The following is a 19114-nucleotide window of genomic DNA, read 5'->3' as shown; positions in this document are numbered from 1 at the left end:
AAAACTGAGTATAATACTTCAGGGGAAAAACTGGTCTTTCAATGAAATAGAGGACTTTCCAGCATTCTTGATGAAAAGACCAGAGCTGAAAAGAAAATTTGACTTTCAAACACAAGAATGAAGAGAAGCATGAAAAAGTAAATAGCGAAGAGAAGTCATAAGGGACTTTACTAAAGTTGAACTGTTTACATTCCTACATGGAAAGACAATATTTGTAACTCTTGAAACTATTCAGTATTTGGGTACTGGGTGGGATTACACACACATACATGCACACGCACACACACACATAGAGACAGAGTGCACAGAGTGAATTGAAGAGGATGGGATCATATCTTAAAAAAATGAAATCAAGCAGTGAGAGAGAAATATATTGGGAGGAGAAAGGGAGAAATGGAATGGGGCAAATTGTCTCTCATAAAAGAGGCAAGCAAAAGACTTATTAGTGGAGGGATAAAGAGGGGAGGTGAGAGAAAAACATGAAGTTTACTCTCATCACATTCGAGTAAAGGAAGGAATAAAATGCACACTCATTTTGGTATGAAAACCTATCTTACAATACAGGAAAGTGGGGGATAAGGGAATAAGCAGGGTGGGGGGGGATGATGGAAGGGAGGGCAATGGGAGGAGGGAGCAATTTGAAGTCAACACTTATGGGGAGGGACAGGATCAAAAGAGAGAACAGAAGTAATGGGGGACAGGGTAGGATGGAGGGAAATATAATTAGTTCTTACACAACACTACTGTTATGGAAGTCATTTGCAAAACTACACAGATTTGGCCTATATTGAATTGCTTGCCTTCCAAAGGGAAGGGGTGGGGAGGGAGGGAGGAAGAGAAGTTGGAACTCAAAGTTTTAGGAACAACTGTCGAGTACTGTTCTTGCCACTAGGAAATAAGAAATACAGGTAAAGGGGTATAGGATGGAGACAAGGGCAGAGAGGGATGATAGAAGAGAGGGCAGATTGGCAGACAGGGGCAATTAGAATGCTCGGTGTTTTGGGGTGGAGGGAGGGGACATAAGGGGAGAAAATTTGGAACCCAAAATTTTGTGAAAATGAATGTTAAAAGTTAAATAAATAAATAAGGAACAAAAGAAACCATATAGGATTGCATGCTGTCTCGGGAAGGGAGGTGGGAGGAAAGGGGAGAAAATCTAAGACTTAAGGAAGCGATTATAGAAAACTGAAAATAAATTTTAAAAAAAAGAAACTGCACAATAAATATGATCATCTCTTCTTTTCCTACTTCGGTTTTTGCCGTAAAGTTGTTTTATTTGAATTCATGACAATTAAGATGATTTCTCCTATTTATCTGAATGTTTAGAAAGCTGCTACGGGAGGATCAATTGGAGGCAGTCACCAAAGCAGCTCAACAGGAAGAGCTGGAGAGAAGAAAACGGCTGGAACAGCAGAGGAAGGACTATCCTGCCCCACTCCCTGCTGTGCCACTAGAGTACCTCCCAGGTGAAAAGCCAGGAGCTCTTAACCTTTGTTGTGTCACAGACCCTTTGACAGGCTGGTGAAACGTGTGGACTCTTCCCAGAATAATGTTTTTAAATGCTTAAAATAAAATATATGGCATTATGTAGGAAACCAGCTAAAGTGAAATTCATTTATGAAAATATTCTTTGAAAACCAAGTTTATGTACCAGGTTAGGACCCCCTTGGTCTGAATTCATAATCTAAAGCATTAATTCTTTTTTTTTTAAGGGCCTTTTACTTTTATAATGGTAGAGATCTGCGATAAGCTTATGTCCTTAGTGGGATATAGGAAAGGAGTAAGGATAGATAGATAGAAGACAGACCATTTACTAAATACCTACTGTGTGCTAGACACTGCTTTCTAAGTACGAGAGATACAAATACAAGTGAGCAAGTCAGTTCCTGCTCCCAACAAATTTACATTCTGTTGGGGAAAATGACAACCATAAAAGTGTCTTGAAAGAAGGGAGAAGGGAGGTAGATTACTTGGGCAGAAACTATGTGAGGAGAAGAGTAGGAAGAGGATTCTGTGGTTAACAGTAGCCTAGAGAATAGGACTCGGATGGAATGGAGACTTCAAAGCATTGTATGATTAATCAACATTTTTGAAATAATTATGTGGATCTGCAGCTTTTAAAATGTCAGCGAGGTGGCACAGTGGATACAGCACTAGGTCTGGAGTCAGGAATCCTTGAATTCAAATCCAGCCTTAGACATTTGCTAGCTCTGGGACCCTGGGCAGATCACTTAACACCATCTGCCTCAGTTTCCTCCTCTAAAAAAGTGAACTGGCAAAGAAAGTGGCAAACCACTCCATTGTCTTTGCCAAGAAAATCTCAAATGGGATCACAAATAGTTGGACATGACTGAAACCATTGAACCAAACCTTTAAAATAACCAGGAACACAATTTGAAATATATCTTCCAAATTGAGATTTTTCTCAATTTTTCTTCTGTCATTTGGGTCTCCATGAACCTTTCTTCCATGGAGATATTATTACCACTTCTCCAGGGGAGTTTGACTATCATCAGCAGTCTAGAATCTCTTCAGAGATAGAGATTTAAAATTGAGTGATAAAATATGATCAAGATATTGCTGGTGGGTGATGGAAGTAGTAAAAAGAGGCACAAGCAAGGGTGTTGTGTCTCAGGGAAATACATGTTAATTGACTGTGTCTTTGCCCTTCTTCCCCAACCGTTGCTCTGTTTTCTCCATAGAGGAAATTGTTTTACGAGCAGGTGATGCTTCCCAGCTCCCCCCTCAGGTCTTAGCCCAAGAAGTTATTTGTTTGGATAGCACCAGCAGTGGCAGTGAGGAGGAGACAAAGGGAATGCTCCATGGCATTAAAGATGGTAAGAAGTACTTTGTTTCTCTTAGTCTCAACTTATTGTGCATCCTTAGCAACATATTTAAATCAATAAGGTTCCCATCCCTCTCTCCTACAGTTTGAGGCTGACTATACACATTTCCCTTACATCCTTTGATTTACCTGTGAATTACACCATTATCTCAGCTTGAAGTGAGAAAAAAGAAAATCTAAAACTTGTTTTCAGGAATGACAGCAAACAGAGTAAAGTTTCTGCTCTGTTGTGTTTTGAGATGATCGCTGAAATCCCCTTTAATCTTTCCTGATGTCTTAGAAGTGATCGAACTGAGCTCCGGAGAGGATGAGGCCCTTCAGATCGTGGACAGTAGTGATTCTGCCAACGAAGGGGATGGCGATGCCACGGAGGAGAGCAGTGGCTCCCATGTGAATGATGCCTTAAATCAATCAGATGCTATGGGGCAGGTCATAGTCAACATCAACCATCCACCTAATGAGGAAAATATCTTCCTAGCCCCACAGCTGGCACGTGCAGTGAAGCCTCATCAGGTATTAGAAGTCTTGAGACCCGCTTCTCCTTACCTTTCACGGGCTCCTCGTTGGTGCTGGCATTGCTCATCACTTATTGTTGTCTTAAGAAGTGGAGTTGTGTAGAAAATCTGGTCTTTATCCCTCATCTGCTGGTCTTCTACAACTTCATCTAAGATTCATGAGATGAGAAACATCAGGAACAACTAGGGGCAAAGAAGGGTGCTGGGATAGGATGTAATGGGACTGTGTTTTCCTAGTCTTGTTGCTAAACAAATTTGAGTGAGATTCTTGCAAGGTCTGAAAGCTTGAATTTAAGTTCTTCCCTGAGAAAAGAGGTTCAGAAATTTGTTTTGTATTGATGGTTCCTTAAAGTGGCATGAATAGGTTTTTAAAAATACTTAAAAGGTATAGGAAAGAGTCCTTTTTTTGTATTTCTCCACTAAAATCAGGAGGTAGAAGTTACAGGAAGGTAGGTTTTGGTTAAACAGCTGAAAAAAAATTTCTAACTGGTGCTGCCTGACAGTGAAACAGGTTACCTAGGAGATTAGTGAAGTACTGTGTTACTAAAGGTACTGATTATTGAGACTGGTAACCGAATTGATCGTACCAGGAATTCTTTGGAAAGATCCCTCCATTAGGTGGGATCTTGAAGGTTCTTTCCAACACTTAAGATTTTATATTTAGGATTATGCTAAATGGAGCAGAAAGAGACATTAAAGTTCATTTAGTTCAACCTCCTTATTTTCAGATAAGGAAACTGAGGCCCAAGGTGTTAAATGACTAATGCAGAGTCCCAAAGGGTAAGTTAGTGCACAGCAGAATGGGTCCAACCAGAGCATCTGGCTCCAGATTAAGTTCACCTTCAGTCCTATCATACCTTTGGGTGTGATGCAATAACAGATGTTTCCCTTTTACCTGTATACTCACTAAGGATGACTTCATGGTGTTTTTCTCAAAGAGACCTACCCTATATACTATTGTTTTGATTATTAGCAATAATAGCAAGTTACATTTTATTATACTTACCTTGGATTCTCACAACAACCATAAGGTGCTTAACACAGCAGTTATTATCTCCATTTTACAGAAGAAAAAACTGAGACCTGCAAAGGTCAGTGATATGGCCAATGTCACACAGCTAGTAAATACCTGGCCTCGAACTTGAGCTTTGGTCTCTTCCATCTTATTTCTCAGCTTAATGGTTCTGTGAAAGGTTGATTTCAGGCACCAGGTGTCTATTCTAATATTTACTGACTTAACATTGTTTTTACTGTTGTCCTGGAAAAAAGGAAACTGCAAACTCCACTATTTGTCACTGATGTTGTTTGTCATTTCATGTTCTTAGGATTTTTTTCTATCCTGTTAGATTGGTGGAATCCGATTCTTGTATGACAACTTGGTGGAGTCCCTGGAGAGGTTTAAAACCAGCAGTGGATTTGGCTGTATTCTGGCTCACAGCATGGGTTTGGGGAAAACTCTGCAAGTGATCTCCTTCCTAGATGTCCTCTTCCGACACACGGAAGCTAAGACTGTTCTTGCTATTGTACCGGTAAGGAGCCAGTTAGAGCTAGGCTAGCTCGGCCACGTTTGGCATCTGCTGTATAACTCAGCATCAAAATGAGTTCCTTCTAATCTTCTGCCTTTCCCTAATACTTTTAGAGCTTTCTGCCTTGAAGAAACTGGTATTTTAATTGCTTATGTTGCACCTGAATGTGCTGATTTCTGTAGTATAATAAAAAAGCCTTTAATATCTGTTCGTTATAGAATTGACTGCTAGCAAGCAGGTTGAAAGTAGCTGAGTGTTGTCCACAGCTTTAGCAGTTAGGATGTCTAAGTTCCTTAGCATTCTGAGTATTCCACTTGCATTGTTTGAGCAGAGGGCTCAGGCCTCTTTGGGAGGACTGATTCTTCAAACACTTTCATTTTATAGATGCATATCCTAGGGGGCTATTAATAAATACAGAACATAGGAAATATATTAAGGTCCTCTTCATATGGGCCACACTCTTTAAGAGAGTCTACTTTAGTGCGTATAGCAAATAACATAGTTTCTGGGTTCATTCCTTAAATATTCTCTCTCCCTCATCCCCTTCTGTTTTTTTATTTTGTTTTGTTTTGTTTCGCTTCACTTTTGACAGGTGAACACTCTTCAGAACTGGCTGGCAGAGTTCAACATGTGGCTGCCAGCCCCTGAAGCTCTACCTGCTGACTATAAACCTGAAGAGGTTCAGCCACGCTACTTTAAAGTCCACATTTTGAATGATGAGCACAAGTAGGTCTCTATTTTTTTTACCTCTTCTTTTTTCTTCCTTTCATTTATTTGCTCAGCATACTTTTATTTTAAATTCAGTTCAACCAGCATTTTTTCTTTCAGGCACCATGAAAGCCTCAGGGTCTACTGTGATTTTGATGTTCAACAATGCTGTGTTCATACGTGTTCCTCCTCCCTGATTTCCTTTGGTTTCTTCTGTATAGTAGTTGCCCTTCTCTTAAAATGATTTCTATTCTGTCCCCTGTCTTGGTAGAGTCCTCCAATCTATAAACCTGGCCTATAGTCTTACCTTCTGCGTCAGTTCTGTTTATTTTTCAGTCTGCTTTGCAGTGTTATGTGACTGCTGATGCCTCGTCTGGTCCTTGTGCTTTAAATACTTTCATCTGGTCATTCCCCTTCTCCAGTCTTGTCTCTGCACAGTTTACAAAGGGATAGTCCTCACTCCCCTGCTCAGTAAAGTGTAGATTCCTCTGTTGGCATTTAAAGCCCTTCCCGCCTGACTCTAGCGGGCATTTTCAGCCTTATTACCCACTCCGCCCTTCACACTTTGACAGCAGCAGATGGGCTTTCCAGTGTTCCTTAAGTACGTCGTTCTATCTTCAGATTCTGTACCTTTGTCTATTCTCTGCCCCTCCCCCCCCCCAGCCTGGAATGCCCTCCCCCTCACCTTCAACTCTTAGAATCCCTGATTTCCTTCAGATCTCAGCTCAAATACCACCTCTTATTTGAGGCTTTTCTTGATTACTTCAGTGGCAGGCAGCTTGCCTAAAAATGATCTTGTATTTACACTTTATATGTACTTATGTATGCCATCTTCTCCTGTAGAATGTAATCTCTTTGAGGGCAAGATGCTGATTTCTGTCTTTTCATCTGCCTAGCAGATGCTTGGTCCAGAGTAGATGCTTAATAAATGCTTATTGACTGAGTCTTAGTTTTTGTGGTGGCCCGGGTTTCTGAGGGAATACCATAAAGAGAAAATGAGCTTGCCCCTCGTTTTTGCTGTAGTCATAAGATCTGACATGATAAATATGGAATTCTTCTCTGCACAGCTTAACTGTAGAGAGCAAATGAGGTAATGTAGTCAATATAATGAAGTGCTTAGCATAGTAGTTGGTGTGTAGTAGGCACCTGATAGATGTTTATTCCCCTCCTCCGGTTTTTTTGTTGGTTTGGTTTTTTCAACATTCAGCTCGGACCCCTCTTCATCTCGGGTTATAGAACTTGCAGCACTTGGATTGTATCCTCCTCGCTCCCTGCACCAGGAAACCTTGTTTTCTGTTAGATTCTCTAGAGAGTGAAAATGACTTTTATTCTCATTAGGAAGAATGAAACTGCCTTCTCAAACATCCATTCTTCTGTTGATGAGGCCAGATAAAACCCGAGGGAATCAGAGTGCGATAGATTCCTCAGGCCGCTAAGATTCCGTACTGTGAGACACTGTGTAATACGCAGTCAGTGAAATGTCATCGCTGACATGAAAGGCAGCGTGACAGAGTGGTGTGTAGGTTTGGAGCCGGAGGCCCTTACCCAGACCTTGTATGACTTACCCTCTCCGAGCTGCACTTTCTTTACTGGTGAAATGAGGGATTGAATGAAATGATCTTGAAGGTCCCTCCTAGGCCTAAGTTCATGACCCTAAGGGTCTGCTTCTCCTTCCTGTCTCTCCTTCTCTCCTTGTCTTTTTGTCACTTTTCTTCCTTCAAAGATGAACAGTTAAAAGGGGGCAGAGGTGGATGTTGAAATTCTACAAATTTCATCTTTTCCTTCTCGGAAAAGGCTGAATGTAATGATCAAAATCAGATCGTTTCCTGTTGTGCATGCCATTTACCTTTGTCATCCTTTCCCTCCAGGGGTTAAAATAAACTCCTTTTCACACATTCAGTAGATGTAGCTCTTCTTTGGGAATGGTTTCCTTTCTACTGGAATTGGTTTAAATCCTAGTCTTATCTAGAAGTGTAGCTTCTAAAATAGATGGTTGGTGTTTTAAAGATGAGATGGGGCAAGGAAAAGAAAGGGAGTCAGTGCTTCTAAAGCTTAGGTGATAAGGAGACAGCTCTTTTCCCTAGTAGTGCCGAGGAATCTCCTCTGTCCTGCAGGAAGAACTGTTAAAACTTGGAGTGGGTACATCCTGGAGGGTCAGTATCCCTTGGCTAAAGTCTTTCTTTCATAGTAACTTTTCTGTATACTAGGAGCAGTGATCTGGTTAGTGTCCAGTTCTTGTTACATTACAGCACGTCTATATCTTTGGAATTGTCTCACTGCTCCCTCAGTAACCTTTGCTGGATGCTCCTTCCTGCCTCTCCACCCAATGTGCTATATTTCTGACATGGATAAAATTTTATTTTTAGGTACTGTCTAGGGAATCTTACACTGTGGCCTGGGATTTTCCATGGCTGATCTTCTTGGTGTATAGTGTGTGTCCCCTTGGGCTTATTGGTTAATGTTTGTAAGTGATCTGGCCTACTTTCAGTAATACAATAACCAAGTATTATCTTGGAGAATGGCGGGAGGGAGAGAGACAAGTTTTTGGTCAATTGGCTGTATACACACACACACACACACACACACACACACACACACACAGTATTAGCTAATATTTGAAGTCATTGCCATTCTAGAGTCACAGATGTAAAATAAGTGTTATTCTGTAGGTGTCTGTTTTGGGGACTCTGAAAAAGCAGTAGTCATTTCTGTCTGTTCATTTTTGTAGGACGACGGCGGCTCGTGCTAAGGTGGTGACTGATTGGGTGTCAGAGGGCGGGGTGCTGCTGATGGGGTATGAAATGTACCGACTCCTCTCCCTGAAGAAATCCTTTGCCACAGGTAGGAAGAAGAAAACCAAGAAACCCGCTTGTCCTGTAATCATCGACCTGGATGAGGAGGACCGACAGCAGGAGCTCATGAAAGGTTGGTGGTCCGCCTCTCCTTGTGTCATCAGGGATGCTGTGCGGCCTAGGGATTATTGACCTGCTAGTTGTGTGGTTCAAAGGGAAATCCCTTCGCTGTCTTGTGGCTTCCTGAACCTGCAGAATGGGGGGAATGGTGAAAAATCATGGAGGGTTAGGCTTACAAAGCACACAGAGGAGCATCAGGAAAAGTTTCCTGATACATGTATAAAAAAAGGAAATGGAGCATTCTGTAGCTGGTCTTATATACAAAGCTAACTTCCCTATCTTTGTTAGTCTTTCCTTCTCTTGGAGGCATTTGCTGTGAGGTCAGGAAGGGCCTTCTTTCTGATCCATGAAGCTATTTCATTTTCTTGAATCTATTCATCTACTAAGACTTTTGAGCTCACTGACAGTCGCGAATCCTCTCTAGTAGAACTAAGATGAGCCCAGCAAGGGCTGCTCAACAGCCACTGATTCTCTAGATTCTAGATTGTCCTAGAAACAGGAACCTGGAAGGACAAGCTGCGCTGCCCCATGCTCTGCATTCATTGCCCATGTAGGTTTTGGTCAGAGCCCATTTTTAATCCTGAGATCATTCCTAGCATACTATAAATCCCTCTCTGCAATCTCTTCATTGTGGATTTTACTATTATAGCTTATAAAAATTTGCTATGAAAATACTGTAGCTGATATTCTATGAAACCAAATGTAGAAGTCAACAACAAAAAGTCCGCGAGGATTGATTAAGCATTTACTCTGAGCCAGGCACTGTGCTAAACTCTGGGGATACAAATGTAAACAGAAAGAAAGAGCGTGCCAACCCTCTAATGGGGGAAGACAATTCGGACAAGGAAGCTGAAAAGCTGGGGAAGACCCTGTCATCCGTCTTGTGTTATTAAGTAGGGCGGTTGTATTGTTTTCTAATTTTTCATTTTCTTACAAAATAACTTTCCTCCAGATTGCTGAGAAAAGGAATAACCTTTGATTCATAGTTTTCTTTTCTCACTCTAGGCATTGAGAAGGCCCTTTCCCGCCCTGGCCCTGATGTGGTGATTTGTGATGAGGGGCACCGAATCAAGAATTGCCATGCCAGTACATCCCAGGCCCTAAAAAATATTCGGTCTCGCCGACGGGTGGTATTGACTGGGTACCCCCTCCAGAACAACCTCATCGAGTACTGGTGTATGGTGGACTTTGTACGTCCTGATTTCCTAGGCACTCGGCAGGAGTTCAGCAACATGTTTGAGCGCCCCATTCTCAATGGGCAGTGTATTGACAGCACCCCTCAGGATGTTCGCCTTATGCGATACCGAAGCCATGTTCTCCATAGCCTCCTGGAAGGATTTGTGCAGAGGTGAGTCATTCTGAGAGTCTCCAAAGGTGCTGCTTCTAGAAATTGAGGCTGCTGTATGAAAAAAATTTGTCACCACTCCTTTTAGAGGTTTCTTAATTTGGATTCATGACATAATAGTGTGAGTGTGGAAGGCTCTTGTAAAGGTGGAAAGATTAGACACTTACCTGCCTGTGTCTTAGGGCCAGTACCAATTTCTCAAAGAAGAGAAATAACAGATTTTCCACTCTGTGTCTAACTTCAGGTGGGGATAAACTGACCGAAAGTTTGTGGAAATATTGATGGGACTAAATGGGAGTTAGTTGGGACTCCCAGGGATGCTTACCTTTTATGTCAAGGAAAAAGCCCTAGGAATCTTTGGACATATTTTATCACCATCGTACTTTGTTGGGGTAGAGTTTCTTTTATGCCATAATATTAGGGATATGATTTCCACAGTTGTAACCTCTTTGTCAACAGAACTTAAAGAAGTCCAAAGGGAGCTGCTGGGTTTTTTTTAACGGTCCTGGTATCATCTTCTTCGTCATCATCAAACATTAATTGAGTGTCTATTTGTGGGTTAGTTACTGTGGATCCAGAGAGGTATAACGTGCACTTGGCCAGCTTTTAAAGAATGTCTGGACTGTGAATGAGTAGAAAGAAGGAAGAAAAGCAGGATCACAGGCTTTGGAATAGGGATGTGCATGCTGTGTGTCATGTATGCTGAGAACAGCCGCCCAGAAAACAGGAAGTTTTGATTCACATCTCACCTTTGCAGCTGGTTCATTGAGTGACTACTTTGAGCAAGTAATGCAACCTCTTTGCCTTAGATTCTTGCAAAGAATTCCAACTGTTTGTGTGTAAGGATTGTTTCATTGTTTGTATCTGTACCACTAGGGTGTATGGGGTGCTCAAGAGGACCAGCACCCCTGGTGTGAGGTCTGCTAAGCCCTTTTCAGGGCTGCTTACCCACCTTTGGTGTCTACCTGTCACCCAACTCTTACCTGTGGCTCCAAGAAACTGTAGCATGCACAGTGTCCACACCCAGTAAAAACTATCTCAGCCGACAGGCTAAACCTGGTTAAAGGGAACTGAGAGTCCCCAAACCTCTTGGTTAGTTAGAGGGATGTCTACCTTAACAACCCCCCCTAAGTGAAGACTTTCTCCGGCAGAATGGGTGGATGAGAACAGTTTGTCCCAGTAGCCATGAAAGCAGCTGACACAGGTGCTTTGAAGACACCAAGATCCTCTAGTGCATCCCGGCCCACTGCCAAGCATCTTGACTTTTGTCTTTCCTCTGCACTTTGATGGCTCAGGAAGACAGAGGGATGCTGGCCAGCTCTGCAGCTGTGCCTCACTTAGATCCAATTCATGCACAAGTCAAAGCATTACCTGCGATGCCGCTGCTCTTCTTCCAAAACATGTGCATCCTCAATGCTTGGCACAACATAGTTGCTCAATACATGTGTTTTGTGCGATTTATCGTTTAAAGTTAATGATTTAAAGCTTGCTAAGGAAAAGTTACAGTGAATCATAAAGGTCCCTGAAAAGCAGACTAACTGTGAATATTTGATTTTTATCCTGTTGCCTCCTCACTCTCCTTTTGGCATTGCTTCTGTAGGCGAGGCCACAGTGTGCTGAAGATACAGCTTCCGTACAAAGAAGAGCATGTAATCCTAGTGAGACTCTCCAAAATCCAACGGGCTTTGTATACTGAGTTCATGAATCGTTTCCGTGATGCTGGCAACAGCGGCTGGCTGGGGCTCAACCCTCTCAAGGCTTTCTGTGTGTGCTGCAAGGTGAGTAGGAGGAATAACGAGGATGAGAGTCCTTTAGAAAGATGCGATTGAAAGAGTTAGTGGTGGGACTTTAGCCTAGCTCATTAGTGTCTGCCTGCTAAGTGGGAAAGTAAAACCGGTACCACTGCCTGACTGCCCAGGCAGACCTGGGAGATCAGACAGCTGCCATGGGCCAGTCTCCTGTTGCTAAATTGCTGTAACCTGAGAAAGATCGCTTCCCCGCTGTGAGTCTGCCTTTTCCTGCGTAAGATGAGTGGAGCACTGCCAGTCAATGTTTGGTGTCTAGAAAAGTGAGGTTTAGAGAAGTCTGTAGATTAGAGAGGCTATTCATGTATTTTTATTCATCTGGATTAGAATTTCCTTCAGGCTGATTCCATTTGGGAGAGTTTGAGGACAGTGCAAGGCCAAAGCACCCTTGTCCAGAAGTCCTGTAAGCAAGTAGAAAATCATTCTGGCCTCTCTTTATAACAACTGTAGGCAAAGACTTAAGAAGGCCTCTTTAAGAGATACACAACGGTGTCTTCAAGAGGAAAGACTTTTCATTCTAACCAATATGAGCAGTTGAGCTGTTCCATTGTGTCTTATTTTCCATGGAAAGTTACTTTACCCAAATGAGAAAGTTGTTTTAGCCAAGTCAAACAGAAAGATAGGTGAACATGAGGTTCTGAAGTATATGTCCTGCAGTCAGTCTCCACAGCCTCCTATCAGGGACAGGAAAGTACATTTTCCTGAATCTAGTAGTGATATTTTCACTACCCCCACACCAAAGAATTCCATGCCCTTGGAAGGGATTTCGTATGTATATTAGAATTTAGAACATTTCCAGAACAGTCATCCATTACTCACTTGTCCTGCGTCTGTCAAAGATGAGTCTTGTTTTACATTTGGAGACTCTTAGTCATTGAGTTTCTAACTTTCCAAGGCCGCAGAGTGAAACAAACAGTAACAAAACATGAGCTGTTGACTCTGGCTTTATGATTATAGACTAAGATAAAGAACAAATCCCTCGGGAGCAAATTTATTTATTTTTACTTATTTTTTTTTTAAATTATGTATTTTTATATCATTAAATTACTCCTAATATCCCTCCATATCTCTCATTTCTGTGAATTACATTATGACAACTAGAACTAGTTAACCAAAAGGAGTTCTTGTCAGAGAGAGAGAGAGTGTGTGTATGTACATGTACATGTGTGTACGTGTACATGTAAGTGTATGTGCATATGTGGATGCATGTATGACCAGCAGGAGCTAGGAGTAGAGGGGAGGGAGGGCGGAATGGCAGGAGGTGAGACTGACTCCTGTCCCTCATCCCTTTTCTGTGGCCTTAGATCTGGAATCATCCTGATGTGCTGCATGAAGCCCTTCAGAAAGAGAACCTTGCCAATGAGCAGGATTTGGATGTAGATGACCTCAGCACAGCTGGGACCAATGCCCGCTGCCAGACCCAGGGAATTAAGGTCAAAACTGAGGGCAGCACCTTGGCACCCTCAGGAGGAGAGGCAACAAACAGCAAATTCATACAGGGGGTTGGAGGCTTCAACCCCTTTCAGGAGCGAGCCAACCAGGTTGTCACTTATGAATGGGTGAGTTCTAGAAAACTTGTGTGCCAGCTCTTTAAGGACAAGGGACTTTTGTTTTACCTTTGCAGTACTAGGTGATGAGCTGGGAGTTCTGGGGGTACCAAGACAAACACGAAATGGTCTTTATGTTCAAAGAGCTTAACTTCTATTAGGGGAAAACAGCAGGAAAGAGATACGAGGTAAATACAAAGTAATTTCTGAACCTGTTCACTGTAGGGCTGACTAGAGGGATGGCTGGAGATGAAGGAACGCTGATGTGCAGCAGGGCTGGTGGTCACAGGGAGAACAAAGAAAAGGGACAGGAGGAGCGAGTCAGGGGTTCTGTCTGCCTTACGTATAGTTTGTATTTAATAAGTATTTGTGGGCTGAAAGTTGAGGATTATTGAGTGGAAATAATTAGTTGATATATTTTGGGAGGAAAAGCTCATAGTAGATGATAATGGTTTTTGCCTTTTGCCAAGTAATAGTAAGAGTGCAACCAGTTAGAAATTGTCCTGAGCAATAGTGGCTGTTGCTTCTAATGAACTGGCTTTGGAACAGCTCTGAGCTGCGGAGTCTTCTGTTTTAGGCCAAGGACATCTTATGTGATTATCAGACGGGAGTCTTGGAAAACTCCCCCAAAATGGTACTGCTATTTCACTTAATTGAAGAAAGTGTGAAACTGGGGGACAAGATTCTTGTATTCAGGTAAGAGTATTTGCTGCAACCTGAGAACCCTGGGGAGATTTCATATTTCCAAAGGAAATGGAACAGTTAACAGAATGAGACAGATATCACTTCTCACCCACCGCATAATATTAGGCTCTCCTTTTACTGTTTTATTTTTCTTCATTTTTTCTTTCTTCTCTTTGTTTTTGTGGCTTTCTTAAATACATTTTTATTCATATCTTTTGTTCACATATGTTTCCTCCAGTATCCTTTCCCTTTTCCTTATACTGAGAGCCATCCCTTATAACTAAGAATTTTTTTTAAAGGGAAAAAAGAGGAAAAAATTAATCAAAATTAATGAACACATTAAAAAAATCTGACGTTATATGCAGTATTCCATACCTGTTGACCTACATGTCAATGTAAAAGAGCAGCAGGTGCCTTTTTATCTCTTCTTTAGAGCTAGCTTCTGTCATTATAATTCTGCTCTTTTATTGTTAATGAAATTTCTTCCTGGAAGAAGTTGTAGAACTTTTCCAGTGTTTCAGCCATTTGGATCTTCCTCCAGGAATGCCTTTTTCTCTTGAGGAAATTTTAACAGCTAAGGGTCCTATTTCTTTCTGTCTTTGAGGATATGAGAGCTGTACTTGCCTCCTAGAGCTGACTGAACTGCTTTTTGAACAGCTTCCAAGAGAGACCTTTATCTTTGGAAACACCTCATACCACCCAGGGAGGGATCTGAGGAAAGAGTGATTGTTAAAATCTGGGGGATTTTCCTATCGCATCATGTCGTACCTTGGTAAAATATCTTCTTGAAGAATTCAGTAACAAAACCAGACAATTAGAAACTATTTGAATGTGACTGAAGACTATCAGGCTCTTGGTTTCTCTTTCATAGTCTTTCTTTACCAGAGTCACATCCATTCCAGATAAAGTGTAAAATTGGGTAGCATTTTTTTTTTTCAAAAAGACTTCTGATCCTCCCTTTGCAGACTGTAGGGTTGAGAAAGACAGATGCCTTCTTTAAGGCAGTGACACATCTATTTCCCCTGGAAGGATTTTTGAGGTGACTTGTAGCACTAGAGTGAATTCTAATTTTCCTGAGCACTCATCTACCAGACATGGTACCCAACTGCAGAATTCTTTGGCTGATGATGCACAAATAGAAGGAGAGACAGGAACACGGGTGGAGATTTGGCGGGGGGGGGGGGGGGGGAGCGCGGTTTCTGGGCTATAGGTCCATTGGAGATGATGACTTTGTACAAATCTAAAATGAAGAAAAATACGTTTTTATGTCTTGAATGTGATCTGTACTTATGAATTCTTGGCTGAGAAAGGGCCCCAGAGACTCTTTTGTGTTGTGTTTTGGGATGGTACATATATTTTTTTTTAAGGACAGGGAGCATCTACAAAAACTTTTAGGAACTTTTTGCTTTTGGACAGAATGCCTTCAGGGAGATTTTATCGAGATGACTTGTTATTCTTTGCAGTCAGAGCCTTTCCACCTTGTCTGTCATTGAGGAGTTCCTGGCCAAGAGACTAATGCCCTGCCTGCCTGGCTCAGATGGGCAAGGAGATCAGAACTGGGTTCGAAACCTCAGCTATTACCGTGAGTTCATTCCTGTTGGTTTGATCACATAGCATCGTGGGGAATGTCTGTTAGAGTAGCGTTTTGTTCCTCTTTCCTTTTTTTTTTTCTTTTCCTTTCCTTAGTCCTCTACCTTGTTCTCTTTACGCTCACTTTAGCATCCATGGTTAATCATTTAACTAATATTTATTGGCACAACATACAGTGCAAAGCACTATATTAGGCACTATGGGATCAGACCTGAAGGAGTATAAAACATAATGCTAACCCCCAGGGCATTTACAGTTTAGTCAGGATAAAGAAATGTGGGCATAAGCAATTAATAATAGAAGGCATTATCTTTTATGTATTGCATGAGTGGTATGCACAATAATTGCTCAAGGAATGAGAGGAGAGAGAGATCACTTTTAGGTGGGATAGTCAGGAAAGCCTTCTTGGAAGATGAGATAAATTGGACTATGAAAGATGAAGGAGATTAGGTAGGCTAAAAGGAGAGCATAGTTCAATGGAAATAGCCTTAAATTTGAATCAAATGATCTGAATTCAAATCTCACGCCTGACACTACCTGTATTACTTAAGGGAAGTTTCTTAAGCTCTCTGGGCCCTAGTCCCTTATCTGTAAACTGAAGGAATCTGATAAGATGGTTTTCTAAGGTCTTTTCCAGCTCTAAATCTATGGTCCTGTGAAGGGAGATCCTTTGAAGCAGGAGAAATAGTATGAACAAGTGAGGAAATTATTTTGACTGAAGTAAAGCCTTCTTTCCTACCTTCTTCCTTCCTCCCCTTTTCCTCCCTTCATCCATCATTCATACAGTGACTTCTTACAGGCTTATCCCACTACTGAGCAGCAGTTTTCACCTGCTCCACTTCTGACCATCCCTAGGCAGCCTGGGGCCTTTTACTACTCCCCCCTTCCCAGGGGCTTCCCATATTGATGCATGATCCACTGTAGCTCAAGCATTCCACCAGCCTCACTCCAGTAACTCCAGTAGCTTAATAAATGTTCACCTGCATACCCAGTGAGTTTCTTTTGGGAAATCATAGAGAAAAAGGCATGAAAGATACGTTGTAACCAGATTGTGGAGAGCCTTTGATGCTCAACTATTGCACTCCCAGCATGTCTGTGGTATGCTTTTGGCTAATTTTCCCTCCCGTAATGTCCGACACAAATGTCATGATAGACAGTTGCATAGAGCTTCATACTTATGGTGTTGGTGATTCATCAGCCCAAGTTAGCATTCTTTTATCTATTTTACTAAGAGAAAAGATACTTTGAGCCAGTGAATTATAGCCCATGGTCCTCTGGATCCCAGTCTCTTACTAGAACCAGCACCAAATGTAACTCTTGACCGACTGCCATATATTAATTCTGGGATATAAATAGCCTCATTCTAATTGCTGTCCTTTTCTTGGGTGCTGCTGCTCTTTGTCAAGTACTTTGTGCCAACTTTTAAGATGTCCTTGGCTTGACCACATCCTGCACTCTCATTTTTTTTTTTTACTTGGAGGCTGCCTGTCTACTGTATGTTCGGGAAGCCAGGGGGAGTCTGTGCCTTGGCATTAAGGTTGAAGAGGGGAACCTTCCATTGAGTACCTCTGGGTCTTGGGGGCACAGCATTTTTTCTTGGATAGATGAGTTCTACTCAGAACTTTACTTTCTGGTTAGCTTTCTGCTCTAAGATTCTTAAAAGCACATGAGGCCAATTTTCTCCTGACTCTTCCTGATGGGTATCTCTATCTGTCCATTGAGGAGATAGCACCTAAAGTTCTGGTAGATGGGAAAGGGGCTTTAGTATCGTCTCTGTGTATTTATGATAGCCTTGTATCATTAAAGTCTTTGCCATTTCCCTTCCTAGGACTAGATGGTAGCACCTCAGCTTCTGAAAGGGAGCGTCTTATCAACCAATTTAATGATCCCAACAACAGCTCTGTCTGGCTCTTCCTCCTTTCTACAAGGTGAGTTGGGTCTTGGGGAGTAGAGGGAGTTTAGCATAGATAATGGACAGAGCCAAAAATGGATAGAGCCATTTTTGAACACTTCTCTCACACTCTTCTGCTTGAAAGGGTCACTATTTGGCCATCTACTGTAATAGCTGCCTTGGTCTATAATTCGGTCCTCAATTCAGGGAAAGAACAGAAAAGAGGATATTTACATCTTGTTGGAGAGTCAAGGGAGAAGATGCTGCAGAGATTGCGGTCAAGGGAGAGAGCAGTTATTTGTCGTGACTTCTTGTTCCTGAGAGGTCTAGTTGGGAGTATCTAGTTTTTTACATTGCAGAGGAAGCTTCCTGGATGGCCATATCTGCCTTCCCTGCCTTACACCAGCAGATAAGATAATGGATAGAAAAGGGTTTTAAAGGATTACTAAAATAAGTAACAGTGATGTTATTCCATATACCCAAGCTCAAAGTATCTCTCTTTGGCCATTACCCAGCGATGGGGTGTATGGGGGTGTTCAGGAGGACTAGCACCCCTGGTGTGAGAACTTCCCAAGCCCTTTTCAGGGCTTTCTCATCCACCTTTGGTGTCCACCTTCACCTGACTCTCACCTGTGGCTCCAAGAAGCTGTAGCCACACCAGGGTAACCAATAGGCCTTAAACCTGTTGGTGATTTAGGGGGATGTCTACCCAAGCATGTGAAGATTTCCCCCAGGGCAATGGGTGAATGAGAACAATCTGTTCCAGTGGCTATGAAGGCGGCTGAGAGCTTAGTCAAGCATCAGAGATGCCAAGGTCATCCACTGCATCCAGGGCTATCATCTTGACATTTGTCCTGCCACTGGCCTTTGATGACAACCTCCCTAAACCCAATTTATGTACAAGATATTACCTGTGACATCACTGATCCTCTTTGAAAACGAAGGACAAACAAAACCTGAGGGGTGGGGAACAGCGTAGGTTCCAACAACCACATTGAGGGATTTTGATGATGGGTTTTTTCTGAGGCACCGCAGAAAACTAGAATATTATGGTACCTGGACAGGAATAGTTAATTCTGTTTTAAGAGTGATAAAATGAAAACTGATTTGCAAATTTCCCATATAAGTCAATAGTCATCTGTAGATAAGTCTGGTGCTTGTTGACTTGTATTTTAAAGAGCTGGATGCTTGGGTGTGAATCTGATTGGTGCCAACCGAGTTGTGGTGTTTGATGCCTCCTGGAACCCTTGTCATGATGCTCAGGCAGTGTGCCGTGTATACCGCTATGGGCAGAAGAAGCCTTGTCATATCTACCGTCTGGTGTCTGACTATACTCTGGAGAAGAAAATCTATGACCGGCAGATTTCCAAACAGGGCATGTCAGGTAGGTCACCTCCCAGTGTCTCTGAAATACGCTTAGCACGCTGTCCATGAACTATAGGGGAGAAGAAAGTCAAAGCAGAGGAAGGGGGGATATGGGAATTTTGGCTTTGAACTTTAGGAGTTTAGTTTTTTTTACCACATTACCACCTTCTTCACCTTAGCAGTCTTATGAAAGCTGTTGTGATGGACTTTGACTTTGATTTGTTGAATTATTGATGGTAAAATAGTCAATCGATGTCAGACTGGCGTGTGAGTTTCTCTTGGTGTCTTGCCTCAGACTCAGGGCTTCCTACAACCTTGGTCCTAAAAAGAGCCTCATTTTGCTGGTTTAGTCTTACAGTGCGGAATATGGCTGAACTGACG

General features: G+C 42.1%; 1 protein-coding gene across 5 annotated transcripts in view; it reads left to right on the top strand.

Moving 5' to 3' along the window:
• RAD54L2 (RAD54 like 2) overlaps positions 1-19114 on the top strand; it is a 144922-nt gene that overhangs the window by 112452 nt on the left and 13356 nt on the right. For all 5 annotated transcript variants that reach the window (XM_072650444.1, XM_072650445.1, XM_072650439.1 and 2 more), the window contains exons 4-16: positions 1327-1466; positions 2703-2837; positions 3126-3358; positions 4707-4889; positions 5479-5612; positions 8323-8519; positions 9512-9854; positions 11452-11629; positions 12961-13215; positions 13781-13899; positions 15351-15469; positions 17306-17405; positions 18547-18752. In XM_072650444.1, coding sequence (XP_072506545.1) covers positions 1327-1466; positions 2703-2837; positions 3126-3358; positions 4707-4889; positions 5479-5612; positions 8323-8519; positions 9512-9854; positions 11452-11629; positions 12961-13215; positions 13781-13899; positions 15351-15469; positions 17306-17405; positions 18547-18752 — 2342 coding nt within the window. The remainder of the gene's footprint in view (positions 1-1326; positions 1467-2702; positions 2838-3125; positions 3359-4706; positions 4890-5478; positions 5613-8322; positions 8520-9511; positions 9855-11451; positions 11630-12960; positions 13216-13780; positions 13900-15350; positions 15470-17305; positions 17406-18546; positions 18753-19114) is intronic.

The sequence above is a fragment of the Notamacropus eugenii genome, chromosome 1 (genome assembly GCF_028372415.1).
Source record: "Notamacropus eugenii isolate mMacEug1 chromosome 1, mMacEug1.pri_v2, whole genome shotgun sequence".
Taxonomy (NCBI): domain Eukaryota; kingdom Metazoa; phylum Chordata; class Mammalia; order Diprotodontia; family Macropodidae; genus Notamacropus; species Notamacropus eugenii.
The sequence above is the reverse complement of the archived record's forward strand: the minus strand, read 5'-3'. Positions and strand labels throughout refer to the sequence as shown.